Consider the following 14454-nt stretch of genomic DNA (forward strand, 5'->3'; position numbering starts at 1 on the left):
TTTCCCGAGTTCACGCTTGGTAGATGTTTCTAGTTGAGTTATCCAGCTCGCTTGCTGGCAGATGCACTTGGGTATTATAAACTACTGCATATATTTTCCTTCTCTCATCAACTGGCGCTGTACCAGCACACTTCTTCCTCAACATCGTACATCTTTTACTCATATTTTCTCGTTTCAGCAATGGCCATCTAACGGAAACAGCTATCCAGCTTGGAATCTCAAGACCCGCCAATTACCTAAGCACTAGCCGCAAGGTTTGTTACTTGGTGGGTAACAACAAGACCAGCAACAGCGGCGGACGTCAAAGTCGACATGACGCCAGAAATGAGCGCAGAAATCGCCATGGCACTGACATCACCACCACGGCTGGGGGCTAGCTGGCCAAGGATACCGATCTGAATACCGAGGGATCCAATGTTACCGAAACCGCAAAGGGCATATGTCGCAATGAGCTGGGATCGGGGAGAGAGATCGAGGTACTCGGGCGTCTTCATTTCGGTGAAGGCAACGTACTCGTTCTATTCCAATACCAGTCAGTGTCTGAAGTCAAGTAGTCAAGCAGCATTTGGATGAGTTGCACTTACAGCGATGACCTTGAGGGCGATCAAGCGAGCAACCTTGAGAAGGTCGCCATTACGGGGAACACCCAGGAGGAACGCAACTGGGTAGAAGATGTAGCCAGTAATCAGGTTGAGAGTCAGAGGAGGGTCGTTAATGTTAATGTAGCCACCCCACCAGGTCAGCAGACCATCGATGAGACCGATGAAGGCCAAGATGCAAAGAATCGATGCAACAATGGTACCGGCAATCTTGATACCCAACCAAGCACCGTTGGCAAAAGCGTGCATGGCGTTCTTGGCCTCGTGCTCATCGTCGTCAGGGATGACGACCTTTCCAGCAGTCAAAGTCTCCTCCTTCTCGGGGTAGCGAAGCTTGGAGATGGCGATGGAGGCGGGGATGGACATGACGCATGATGACACCATGGCCTGGGCGTTGAGACCCAAGTTGATGTAGGCGACGAGGGTGGAACCAGAAATGGTTGCGAAACCGCAAGTCATGATCTGGTGGATCTCGGCCTTGGTCATGTGAGGGACGAAAGGACGAACCAACATGGCAGACTCGCCCTGACCGATGAAGGGAGTGGCGGCAGCGACGACAGCCTCAGCACCAGACACGCGAAGGGCCCAGAAGACGAAGGTTGCGAACTTGCCGATGAACCACTGGAGGAAGCCAATAAAGTACAGGACCTGGACAATGGCGACGAAGAAGATGATGGGAGGAATGACGCCAGTGATGAACCAGTGAAGGTCAAGCACACTCTCAGCAGTGAGGAAGGCCGTTCCCTGGTTGGCGAAGCCAAGCAAGTCACCAGCACGGTCCGCAATGAACTTGAAAATATCGTAACCGACGCCGGTGCGAAGCACGAAAAGCGCAATAATGTACTGCGAAAGCATACCGCCAATAACGGGACGCCAGTTGATACGCTTGCGGTCGTTCGAAGTAACCCAGAAGCAGGCCAGGATGACAATGAGACCGAAGATGGAAACGGCACGGTTCTCGCGGTTATTATCGGCCGACTCCTCCGAAACGAACGAGCCAACGAGCATGACAGCAAGCGTCACGGCAGCGCCAGCGACAGTCCGGAACTTGGCAGGAATGGCGTTGTAGATGACGAGAGCAGTGTGTTGCCACACAAATTTGATCGGCCGGGAGACGTACGAGCTCGGGATGTAGAAGAAGAGGAGGCGGAGGGAAATGCAGAGCCAGACAAGGAACGGAATGACCCAGTTCTTGTCATTGCGGTGCTCGATGAGCGAGGCAATCCACCAGCCGGTGAAGAGGCAGAAGAGGAAGATGTGGAAAACCCACTTGTACTTCCGGTAGAGGGTTTTGAACTTGGAGGGCTTCTTCTCCTCCTCATCGTTGGAGGCCACGACGCCAGTCTTCTCGCCATCGTAATCAGGGGGTCCGCTGAGCTTGTCGCCCTTCTCAATGTCATGGGGCTCAACGGAGTGCTCGTGGAGGTGGCTCTGGTGCGGAACGGTCGTCTCTCCGGTCCTGGTGTAGGTTACGTTGTCGTCGTGACCCTTGGCATCAACACGAGCACTGTGGTGCAGATGTTGATGCTGGTGCTGGTTGTGGATTTCCAGCGCCGGGTCTGAGTTGCGACGGGGTGGCGTGCTACCGGCCGTGGTGGTGGTCTGGTTGACCTCGGTGACCTGGGCAGACATGGCTGAAGGATATGCTTCTTGAAAGCGCGCCGACGAAGAGAGGAAAGGATGGAGGGAAAGGTAGGGCTGAAAGAAGCGTTGAGCAACTTGACAACCAGTTCTTTCAATGGTCTACCAAACGAGGAGACCGTGGGCCACACAGTTGAAGGCGCCCTGGCGTACTTTGGGGAGGTTGACGGCGAGGAACTTGAGAAGCAGCTGCACGACACAAGACCCTTACAATAGACGAGCCTCGAGGGGAAGCCCTCTTTAAAAAGCCCCAGTGCGACGATCAAGAAATCCGAAAGTAGTGCCGAGGCTAGGCTAGGCAAGTAAAGCAATGCCTACGACTCGTCGACCTTATCAGCAACCAGGTCGGGATGGAGTTCGCCGCCCTTTTGGTGTGGAGGAAACCCTCATGCGGTTCGGTGCCCATCTCGGTGGATTGTCCCAAATTCTGGACGAACGGCTAGCCAACGAGGGGTGCGGGATGGGATGGGCGACAGGGTTCACGGGTGTGGGATTGACGAACAACTGCTGCACCAGAGATACTGGGTGGCCAGGGTAGCAAGGGAGTGTGGGAGGGAGGACGCCAAAGCGAGAATCAGGGACGAGATTGGAGCAGGTTGGAAGAGTAAGACGATATCTCTCGGGACGGACAGACGAGAGAGTGGCAAGCCGCCCAGTCTGTGTGTGGGCCGGCCGCTGACGGCTCTCATGGAGTGACAGACTGGCTGTCCATACGGATACTCTAGGGTCTATCAGCAGCGATTCTTGGTATTGTTACCTGGCAGTATGACGCTACGGATACTCTCTCAAGTCTTGGACCCTTGATGAAGCTATTGCTGGCCAAGGTAGGTAGGTACTTTGGCCAGATAGACGGTGTGGTGACGGGAAAAGTTACTGTCAAGTAATCGATACCAAATCCACTCGCGTATGCCAAGTTCCACTGAGACTCTAAGTCGACGGGGTTAAGATACCGGTTGGGTTAATCAAAAAGTTTAGTCTTACTCTTGGGAAGTTGGGAACCCTTCGATTGTTGCTCGGTGTGCTTGCGATAAGGAATGTGTTTTTTATCTTATTTTCTTGGCACTTTGACAGTGGCTGGACAGGGATAGTCGCCGCACCCAACGGCACAGACTTTCGATCAGAGCCGGGCCAAGACCTTTAGCTCTCGACGTGAGTGGCAAAGCTAACGGCGTGCTTCCGGTTCTGGAAGGTTAATGGAACGATGGATACTTGCGGTGGAGTCGACTGAGATTGGAGAGACGGGACTGGACGTGGGAAAGATGGTCTAGCAAAAGGGCAGGGCTAGCGTGTGGGTGTGAATGGTTGCCGAGTTCGTTGGACAAACAATTGGAGGTTCCAGCAAGGATCGAGACTGGCTGGACTCATGGGCGAGACGCGTCGGCCGAGTCCACGCACGAATCATGGCCCTTGAACCATCCCATGATGGGATCTGCTCGTTTCTTCTCTTGTCAGGAATCATGGCCAAGCAGTACCTAGCACCGGCCAGCGAGCATGTAGACTCGTAGGTACTCAGACAAAGTACGGAGTGCAGACTACTGTCATTTGAAGGACTTGAGACTCCGGCACCGTCAAACATGCCGGAGCAGTGGTTCCCGGGGATGGCGTTTTGTGTCTTTGACTAAGATCATTAAGGGGTCCCTGATAGGCCCAAGACCGGGCCTGTTTCTGTACGATGGAAGGTGTGGCAGATCCTTCCGCTCTGCTGGGCGCAAACATGGCCAAGGGGCCGACGCCCAAGACCCTAAGAGGCGCGCGAAGTGACCCCCAAGCTGTCAGAGAGACACGGAGACATGCGGAGAATCGGGACTGGCTGGCGATAGCTGCATCAGCCGCCGCGGCGCCCCCAAAACCATGGATCGAAAGGGCCGCTAGGTGAGTAGGTATCAATGTCTGATGCTTAATTGAGGCACAGCATCTTGAGCCGCTGCCCATGGCTGCTCACTTTACGATGGAGTATGGTAAGACCAGCGATAAGAGCAACCCCTGCTAATCACTGTATTCGCTTCGAGTTCGTAAGGATGCGGATGCTCAATTGGTCTCTCAGTAATCTCCCCTTCCGCCGCGTGCAGTGCTGAAGCAATGAGGCGAAATAAAAAGTCAAGATTGGCGAGCTGGCCCTGTCATTCGCGATTGCAAGCTGTAAGCGAGCCCTAAACGTCGAATTCCTGGACCGGACCGCACCATTGCGAATGAAGCTTGCGATCAAGTCGACAGCGCATGTGCAGGTTGTCGGAGGATGACAGATAGTTGGTGTCGGCAGCATGTCAATCTTGGGCTTTCCCCGGCCCTCTCTATCACTGTCCTCAGTTCTTCGTCTGGCCCTTTGTCGTCGGATAAGGTCGAGAAGACAGAATTTAGGGATGTATCATCATCTATCAGACTGACGTTGCCAGACGAGAACTCCCAAGTTCCCGAGAACACCTTGAGCACAGGCACCAAGTTGACCACACAAAAGGGCCTGGGCCTAGGCGCATCTAGCATCCCTCCCCCCCTCCTCCCCTCCTCTCACTCCCATGCTTCAGCATCCGCGTCTTAGTGCGCGGACTAAGGGTGCAGGGCGGGCAGAGGATGTGCTCCACGCCACCCTGGGGAACATGAGCAAGGTTGCCGGGCCTGTTAGGTTGCGAGTTGCAGCCGTCGTATCTGTGTGCCCAATCCAGTCAACGAGCGCGGCGACTCTGTTGTCGAGATTGGCCCAACACAAAAGTGCCATGCCTTTCGCCTTTCAACTTCGGTCGGCTCCGCCATTCCAATTGAGTCTGTTGGCTGGGAACCTGGAGACTCTGTACCATTTACAGGCACGTGAAGTGCCTCCGATGATAAGCTTAAGGTGAGCTCCGACGACGCCAATGCGAAACTGAGCCTGGCTCACAACTTGTCAGCTTGGCTCCTTCGCTGTCCTCCGACAGCCATTTATTCACAATTGAGTCTTTGCGCGCGCAAGACTGATCCCTCGATTCCCGATACAGAAGATCCAAGTGATCATTATCAGAAAGAATAATACTTACGGACCGGGGACTTGACAATGTGACACCTTCGACGCAGTATGCGAGAACGGGATATGTCTAGCATCCCCGTCGGCTCCCGCATTGAGAGCGGAAATGATTATCAACGGGCTGGTTAGCTGCGCAACTGGGTCAGCGCAAAACCGCGGATCCAGAGACGCTACCACGTGTGGTCTCCGCCCCCAGATCCAACATCGCGGACCGCCGCACTCGCAGTGTGGCAATGGCATTTCCTTACGGATAGTCTTAGACTGAACTCGCGACTCCACTCCCGGGCATTCGGATGACATCTTCGAGCACAGCAAGCACATGGCGGGCAAGCTGGGTCTTACTCTTGGCTACTAGACAACCGAGAAAACCTTGTTTACACAAAGGTTTCCGTACCGATACAGATGCACGCTCAGTCTCTCATGAATCTGCATCTATTTGTACAGGCTCCATCCCCCCCCGCCTGACACTCTGAGCAATTACTAGGATCCGTATGAAACACACGTATAGTGGTGCCAACTTCCAAGGCAAATCTTCCAACCAATGTGACAGCTTTCTTATTAGGATACTGAGATGCTAATTGTCGTGCATGTTGAAGTGACTTCATCCGATGATCGCCAAGTCATTTCAGTTCGTTTAATCTTTCCAGATCTAAGGTATTTCTATAACGTGTGGATAAAAGTGGAGATTCCAGAGATGATGCCATCACCAACCTTCCGAAAGCCATTCATGCACGTGTGCAAGCCACACTGAGCGCGAAGGAATACGTCTCCGTCCTGAGGTCCCGATGCAAAATTCTTCTCAATGGAAGATCCCCGGATCATACCCTTTTGAATGTGACTTGCGTATTCAGTACATATAGACATCGTCATTTGTCAATGGTTCTCATTTGCCAAGTAGATTAGGACAGTGAGATATCGTCGCTCCCGCGGCACACGCACAGTCTTATAAGAGCCGGCGACACAGGATAGTGGGGTTTCTATAAGCAATTCAAGCCATCTCATTCCAACGAGACGGCAGGCATAGATGGACCAGAACGATATCTGACAAGCTGCTAGGCACATCAACTGGTACCGGCTTTGGCCTTGTATCCGAGATGGCGCAGGGAGGGCAACGTGAGGAAGTGAGCAGGAATTTCCGAGTAAGTATCATTGTCTGGGATGACGCAGTTCGGCGTGATCCGTGAAAGATCTCCAGCGCCAGGAGAGCAGAGAGCTCCGAGGCTAAATTTGACAAGGAATCTATCAGTATTCGTTTTAGACTAGCGACACTGGCTGCAGCAATGATTTGAAGACGCTTCCACTTAAGGTGTTGTAGAGCGACTTCAGTCGATAAGTGGCTTTAACTCCGCCTGCGTATGCCGGTGGAAGATGAATCAGCTTTGCTCCTGATGTATTGGTGGGTAACCTGCAACCATCGTTACATACGTGTCTCTTGGACGTTGCTCAGTATTGGCAGCTGCCTCACATACATTTTCCACTGGGGCACGTTTGGTGTCAATTGCACCAGAAGCTTCAACTCGTGTGTTCTTGAAGAGTTCCATTCAGTACTATTTCTCTTGTCAATATATAACGCTTCCCGCCTGTTCATGTAGCGTTTCCAAAGATAAATCAACCGTCGGCCAACTACGGTGCTCCCTCCCGAAACCATCTTAGATTAGCCAGGTCAAGGATCAACGAACTGTATGACAGATCATTGCTGTTCCGCAACCGCCCTCTGGCTCTTCTCCTGCACTTCTGTCTTATAGCCCTTGAACTTGCGTGTTGGGACCTGCTTGATGAACATCTCATCAAGTTCCTCGTAAGACCGGCCAGCAACCTCGGGTTGGTAAAACCAGAGGTAGACAGTGGACAAAATGGAAAGGCCACCGAAGATGAAGGCAACCTTGGCACCGAGGTTGGCTTGGTCGGGGTTGAAAAGGAAGGGGATAACAAACGCCCACATGGTCTGGAAGAGAGGTGTCAGTTTGCACACCAAGAATGACCTTGGCTAACAGGATCCGACTTACGAAGAGACTGTTTTGCAGAGCCAGTGCCATAGAAGCAGTCTTAGCACGGAGACGCGAAGTTGCAACCTCGATCAAGAGGGAGTATGCTGTGGCTCCAATGGTGACGTTGTAGATATAGCAGTACACCAGCAGCAGTGCGACGGTTCCCTTGACGGCACCAGGTGTTGCAGCGACCGCAAGACCACCAGTAATCATGAGAAGGACTGTCAGGGTGCACATTCCCCAGAGAGTGAGACCACGGCGACCAACTCGATCGATGAGGAACCATGCGGTGACATTGCCGAGCATGGACATGACCTGCTGCACAATAGCCAGCGTGAAACTCTCCTTGGTGCTGTATCCGGCCAATTGCTGGTAGTAGGTAGAGTACGATGCAACAAAGAATACACCTATACAGAATCAGTCAAAGGGAGAACTGTGATACGACACGAAGAACGTACCGCATAGAGCCTGGATGCTTAAAGGCGCGACAGAGATGATGGTGCGGCGAAGGTTGGACTTGCGGAAGCACTCGGCAAAACTGGCGCCGTCGGTCTCCTTGCGAACCTCAGCGAGGGTGAGAGTAATGATAGAAAGACGCTTCTCGACCTGGACGGCATCGTAGCCAAGACGACTTAGAGATTTTGCAGCCTTCTGTATCTTGCCCTGATTGACCAACCACCATGGCGATTCCGGCATGAAGAACAGCAATAGAGCACCAACTCCGCTAACGCCATACTGCGACACAAAGATCGTGCGATAAGCCCAGCGGTCGGTTCGAGTTCCAGTCTCGTTGACAACCAGAGAGACGATAAATGGGCCAATTGTGAAGGCGATGGCCGCAGCGGCGGTCAAGATGCCGCGAAGAGCCAAGGGCGCGATCTCGCCAATGTATGTCATGCTGACTGTGATGAAAGCGCCAATGGGGAATCCGGCAACAAACTTGCCCGCGAAGAAGATCTCGTTGGTAGTGGCCACTACCTCTAAAGTGATGCCGGCAAATAGTAAACAGAAACTGATGAAGTAGGTCCACTTGCGGCCGATGCGGTCAGCCACCCAGCCAGCACCGAGGGATCCAACGACGGCACTGTGATAAAGAGTGAAGTTAGCTCATGCCCGAAAGCTGTAGGGATAGTGCACATACGAGGCGACAGGTGCTCCGCTGTAAGCCGATTGCCACTTGGCGGGGAGAACATAGTTGCCATTGAATTCGGAACCGAAATCCTTGCGGAACTGAGGGATTCCAATGACCGTTCCACCCGCCTGGTTATCAAAGCTCGTGAGGATGAGGACATAGATGGCATAGATACACCACGCAAACGCCCACGGCTGGTTCTTGATGGCTTGGAAAATAGTTTCCTCGTGATCTTCTGCCGTCGCGGCGTGGCCAATCTCCTCTACGTGCTCGCCCTTTGCCGCGGCGATGTCGTCCTTGTCGACGATGGACGTTGGGTGCGCCTCGAGGTGTTTGTCGTCCATGACCGCCACTATTGTCAACTTTGGGTGAGGAATAATCGAAGGAGTTGAAAAACGTCGGGCCGAACAACTTAAAGTTGAGAGAAAATCTGGGGAAAGCACCGACGATCTGGGGAAGTTGAGGAGTTCGCGACTGGGGAACTGGGGCAAAGTGCAACAAAGCCAGGAATGTCCCCGACTCTTATTGTCCAGGACTTTTCAGGAGCCTTTCAGATGGGGGCAGTTGTAGGCACTTCTTCGGATCAACGTCGTCTCAATGATCGGCCGACACTAGCCCACAGTCTATAGTGCAAGCCCCCTTTCTTCGTGGTGGCATTCCTCGTCAGGTCCGAGGCCAGGCGTGATCGTTCTCAAGGCAGACCCGCCTCCTCACCCAACCATTTGGTTGACTCTTGCGGGGGAGGGGCCGGTCAACGCTATTGTCAGATGCTGCTTGCATTGTGGTAGCCGTAGCATTGCGTTTCACTGATGGTTCGGCCATGTTGCCGGCAAGTGTTGACCAAGGGTGGTTGTCAATAGCGCACGCGGTTGGCGCTCCTGAGTCAGTCTATGACCCGAAGAATAACCTGGGGGCTTTGGTTGGCTATGATCCAAAGACTGCTAACCCAAAGAGTGACAGTACGACTTAGCCATGAGATGAACTTGGACTTGGTGCCGATGCCAGTCGCAGTCAAGTCTGGACATGGACTCTGGCCTGGGCCAAAGATGTCAGTGACCCGCCGTTTCGGTAGTGCAGTCTGGGGACCCCACAGACACGGCTATATCCCGGCTGGTGCATGAAAATGCAGATAAAGGATGCGGGGGGTTCACCCGAGCATCATCAGAATCGCTGTTTGCTCCGTGTCTCTGGGGATCTGGGCGGTTGCTGTGGTTGAAGTTGTATTAAGTATTTGAATATGCTTCTCATTTCTTGAGACGGCCGACAACAACAACAACAACCGTAGTCCAGCATAGAATACGACATGCCCTTGATCTCGACAGTTCCAGAAAGCAGACGCGGTGTGAACTTGTGGCAGCTCGGCATTTGCGCAAAGGAGCCTCTTCTAGCTCGGGGCCGTTCCTCGGTCTAATCATGCCGCCAAGGAGTCAAAGACTTTGCAAAACCTGAACAAGGACCTCACGGGACGAAGACGATTCTAGTCCACCCGCAGCTCATCCGTAGTTCTACCGTTGTTGAACCCTCTTCTCCGTCCAGCTGACCTGTTCCATTGGAGTTCCAGACGCTTGTCGATTCAGCTTGTCATGAATCCTGACTCTTCCTCGGTATATCCCCGCACCGGCCCCAGAAATGGTCTCCACGCCGACATCGCCATGGGTCTAAAAAGTCCCGATTGAGCAATCAGAAGCGTCAGCCACATTCCCCTCCTCTCGAGCTTCGGTGCTTTCGATTACCCTTCTCGGGTGGTTGTCACACCGAAGCGTTTATGGATTCTGTTTGGGATCGTGGCGTCTTCAAAAGCATCCCCCAAGCTCCTCCAACGACCTGGACCCAAACCCATGTTCTGCTAGCAACCACAGACAAACACAAATCTCAAGTTCATGTTCAGCCCCCAATCACGCGCCTTGTCCTCCCGGGTGCTACAATAGTCTCTACTTCCTTGTCGACTCCAAGTCATCCACCCACCATGGCAGATGCTCCCGAGGATATGGTCGAGAGCGTGCTCCCGACGCGCTGGAATCGAGACTTTGAAAATATCGCCAATGATCTGTGCCCACAGCTGCAGCGATGGACACGAACTCCTCAACGCGTCATCAAATTCGACAAAGACGAGAGCCAGTACTTTGGTGTCCGTGCCACGCCTGCGGAATACCCAATTGACAAATTACCGTCCAAGACTTGGGGGAAAGGAGATGACTTCATTCTCGACTTTGGTATTCACATGGTGGGATATGTCTCGATGAGACTAGAGTCCCGGGGCTCACACATGGACGCCCCATGCAGGTTGCGCCTCACGTTTGGCGAATCTCCTTTGGACGTGACTCTCGGGATGGAAAATGTTGAAACATGGATTAGCACCAGCTGGCTTCCGGATGAAACCATCAATATCGACACGTGTCCTGAGGAGGTCTCTCTATCTCGACGATATTCTTTCCGCTTCCTTCGAGTTGAAGTCATCGACACCTCACCCAAATACAAGGTCACATTTTCGGACGTCAAATGCCAATGTGTTAGCGCCATCAGCCAGAACCACTCCCTGGAGGCTCCGCAGTTTAACGACTCTCTCCTCCAGCAGATCGACCACGTTAGCATATCGACACTGAGAGATTGCATGCAAACCGTCTTTGAGGACGGGCCTCGAAGGGATCGTCGGCTCTGGAGCGGAGATCTTCGGCTTCAAGCGCTTGCAAACTACAGCACCTTCCGGGACTTCAACCTCGTAAAGCGCTGCATCTTCCAGTTCGCTGCCGTGGTCCGCGAAGATGACTCCGTGCCAGCTTGCATCTTTGAGCAGCCTCAGCTCACGCCTTCGACTGACTACATTGTAGACTACGACGCGCTATTCGCCGCCATTACGTACGACTATGTGGTGGCATCGGGCGACAAAGCTGCCGGTCATAGCCTTTGGCCCACCGTCCTCGGCTGCGTGAAGCGGGCACTCACGCATCTTGATGCTACCACTCACGCGTTCGATGAGTCCAAGGGCGAAGGATGGAAGTTCCTTGACTGGCAGCCTGGGCTGGAACATAGCGCAGGACTACACGGAGTCCTGCTGTATTGTCTGAAAGCAGCTAACTCCTTGGCCACGGTCCTCGGCAAGGAGGCCCCTTTTGTGGACCTCGTGGCCCAAATGACCGAAGCAGCGAAGGTGTTCCTTTCTCCAGATAACGTCTTCGTGTCTGGTCCCAAGGCACAGGTTAGCTTCGCGTCGGCGTCTTGGCTTATTCTTGCAGAGGCCTTCCCCCAGGACATCGCCCGCACGGCTCTGCTCAACACACTTAGACACCCCGATGCTCTCAAGCCTCTGACCCCCTACCTATGGCACCATGTGTGCGATGCCCTCGCTACCGTGGGCTTGTACGAGAAGTGCGTGAAGATCATGGCCAGTTACTGGGGAGGTATGGTCCGCGCCGGTGCAGACACCTTTTGGGAGTGCTACAACCCCGAAGATCCTCGGGCAAGTCCCTACGGCGATGCTCGAAACAACAGTTTCTGTCACGCTTGGAGCTGTACACCAACGTACCTTCTTAGGGGAAAGCTGAGAGAGTTTGTGGGCGTCAAGGAAACGAAGTCAGTCACCATGGGTCACTTGGACGAAGATTGGATCAAGTCACAGGTCGGGAGTCAATAATGCAGTGACCAGTCGAAGATTAGAGTAGAATGAATCTAAACCACCCCATCAGGCATCGAGTCAAGTGGTAGACGCCAGAGAAAATTGATATTCATTTCCCGAATGATATGTGCGCAGCTTGGCTTTTCCAAACATATTTACTTGATTGGATTAAGTAACTGTTGGAACAGCAAAGGCTGATAAGGAGTAATAGGCAGGTACCATGGGCTGGCTGGCACCTGCCCTGGGCGAAGTGGGACAACTGGCTTAGTCATCACGGCCGGATAAAGGTGGGGCAACCACCCAGGCCGTCACTACCTACTTCGACCGACTCCTGCCTACAATGTAAGATAGAACAACAAGAAGAACAAGCAATAGGATCACCAACAGACGAGTGATAATTGCTACCACTATTTGTCGTATACGACCCCGTGAACCAACAGTAACTATGTACAGGAAAATGAGATCAGCTCGTTCTTGTCGAGCCGGATCCTAGTTGCTTCATGTTCATGAACTTTTCGCGCTTAAGCGGCGCCAGCAAGAGCACTGGCGGGCTTAGCACCAGGGTAGAAGGTGGTGGGGATGGCGGGGATATCGATGGACTTGGTGATACCGAGTCCGGCGGTGACGAGGCCGGGCATGGTGGCAGCAGAGTAGCTGGCAACGGTCTTGGTGGTAGCGGTGCTGGTGTAGGTTCCAGAGCCGGTGCGCATGCAGTGACCGGTGCCGAAGGCGTTGTTGCACTTGTCGACGATGGAGGAACCAGACTCGGTCCAGATGTTGATGCCGGACACGTCAATGTTCTCGCAAGGGACGGCGGCAGCGCAGAGGGCGACCACGGGACCGCGAGCGGCACCGTTGGCGGCAGTACCCTTCCAGTTGGAAAAGGTCAGGTTCTTGTACTCGACACCGTTGCCGGCGACCTTGCTTTGGCCGGTCCATGCGGAGTCGATCTTGAGGGAGTAGGCGTTGCCGTGACCGATGAAGTTCTCAAACTTGGCGTTCTGGAAGGCACCATCACCACCGTTGTTCTTGATCATGAGCATCTGGTTGGAGTTGGAGGTGTAGACGTTGCGGTAGTGGATGTCGGAGATTGCTACGGACAAGTCTTGTTAGTAGTTGCATCGTCACTGAGCGAGTCCTCTCGAAGCTTGAACGTACCAGTGCCAACACCCAGGGAGCCGATGCCGCAGCCACCAGACCAGTTGCAGAAGACGTTCTCGATGAGAATGTTGCTGGACTTGTTCTTGACAGTGACGCACTCGTCCTTGTTGGTGACGGCGACGTCGTGAACGTGCACGTTCTTGGCAGCCATCAAGTCGAAGCCATCAAGACCACCCTGGTTTCCACCACGAACAATCATGTTGTAGACCTCTCCGTTGGTGACAGTGTCCATGACGAAGTGGAAGGCCGGTGAGTCGACGAGGGCGATGTCATGAACGCTGAAGTCGGTGACAGAGACGAATCTCAGGAGACGAGGTCCGTAGACGCCGCTTCCCTCTGGCTTATTGTCAGTATGCGACAATCTAGTTGGAATGGGAAAGGCTTACGCTTGTGGAACTCATATCCATAGCCCTGCATGGCACCCTTGGAGTTGCCGCTGTAGAACTCGACATCGGTCGACTTCTGGACGATGATCATGTGGCCGCCAGCAGTTCCAGTGCGGTAGATGGTACCCTCCAGGTTAATGGAGACACCAGTTCCGCCGGAGAGAGTCTGCCAAGTGCCGAGACCCCATTCGCCGGCGGGGATGAGGATCTCACCTCCGGTCTTGCAGGCGTCCCAAGCGGACTTGAGGGCCGCGCCGATGTCTCCGGTAGCACCGGTCTTGGCACCGTAGCTGGTGATGTTGCATGTCTTCTTGGCGGCCTTGGTAGCGGCCTTGGTGGTAGGTCCAACGGTGCCGGACAGCTGGGCGTTCGCCGGTTCCGTGATAAGAGCGCCCAGCGCAAGGAGTGAAAAGGAAGTGAACTTCATGTTTGTAGATTTTGAACGAGTGAAAACCGACAGAAACGTCGAGGACTGGAAGAGCAAAAGAAAACGAGAGACACCGGAATGGAAAGATGGAATGAACAGGAAAAACAACAAGCTTGTATTTCTTCGAGAAAAAGGGCCCTTATGGGATGATAAAAGGAATCCCTCCTCCGATTCCCCTTAACCTCCTCCACCAATGGGCCCAGCAGCCTTACCTCGACTCCTCTGCTCGATTCGCCATTTGCAGCATCCACGCCGCTTCCGCCAGCGACCCCACGATTCATCCCATCGTTTGTGGGAAATTGAACGGAACAGGTGCTCTGTCAAGTGGCTGCTTGACGAATCATGAAAATCGAACCCTCTGCACCCGGGATTCTGACGCCGTGTTAATCAAAAGAACAACACAGACAGTGGGCTCAAGAGCGAGCTCGCTTCACCCAAATGCCGTCCCGAATGGGTATTAGAGGTATGAAATAGAGTACATGGTGGCGCTATCGGGGCCCGGCCGCCAGACC

At 53.6% G+C, this 14454-nt stretch overlaps 4 protein-coding genes across 4 annotated transcripts; 1 reads left to right on the forward strand and 3 right to left on the reverse strand.

Annotated features, from left to right (window-relative positions):
* Positions 1-236: 236 nt before the first annotated feature.
* On the reverse strand, positions 237-2231 carry BDP81DRAFT_455378 (NupC family nucleoside transporter; the record flags this gene model as incomplete). Its single annotated transcript, XM_060593059.1, has 2 exons — positions 237-518; positions 585-2231. 2 exons carry the CDS (start codon positions 2229-2231, stop codon positions 237-239), a joined length of 1929 nt encoding a protein of 642 aa, XP_060438343.1.
* A 4486-nt stretch (positions 2232-6717) lies between these two features.
* BDP81DRAFT_360944 (MFS hexose transporter) lies at positions 6718-9122 on the reverse strand. The gene is made up of 4 exons (XM_060586411.1): positions 8365-9122; positions 7682-8307; positions 7242-7630; positions 6718-7180 (listed from the first exon to the last, which is right to left on the reverse strand). Exons 1-4 carry the CDS (start codon positions 8697-8699, stop codon positions 6926-6928), a joined length of 1605 nt encoding a protein of 534 aa, XP_060438344.1. The 5' UTR covers positions 8700-9122; the 3' UTR covers positions 6718-6925.
* A 988-nt stretch (positions 9123-10110) lies between these two features.
* BDP81DRAFT_441520 (alpha-L-rhamnosidase) lies at positions 10111-12197 on the forward strand. The gene has a single exon (XM_060591600.1). It carries the CDS (start codon positions 10121-10123, stop codon positions 11984-11986), a length of 1866 nt encoding a protein of 621 aa, XP_060438345.1. The 5' UTR covers positions 10111-10120; the 3' UTR covers positions 11987-12197.
* A 171-nt stretch (positions 12198-12368) lies between these two features.
* BDP81DRAFT_441522 (glycoside hydrolase family 28 protein) lies at positions 12369-14042 on the reverse strand. The gene is made up of 3 exons (XM_060591601.1): positions 13516-14042; positions 13127-13465; positions 12369-13061 (listed from the first exon to the last, which is right to left on the reverse strand). Exons 1-3 carry the CDS (start codon positions 13940-13942, stop codon positions 12490-12492), a joined length of 1338 nt encoding a protein of 445 aa, XP_060438346.1. The 5' UTR covers positions 13943-14042; the 3' UTR covers positions 12369-12489.
* Between the last annotated feature and the right edge of the window lie 412 nt (positions 14043-14454).

This window comes from Colletotrichum phormii (genome assembly GCF_030913505.1).
Source record: "Colletotrichum phormii strain CBS 102054 chromosome Unknown BDP81scaffold_36, whole genome shotgun sequence".
NCBI lineage: Eukaryota > Fungi > Ascomycota > Sordariomycetes > Glomerellales > Glomerellaceae > Colletotrichum > Colletotrichum phormii.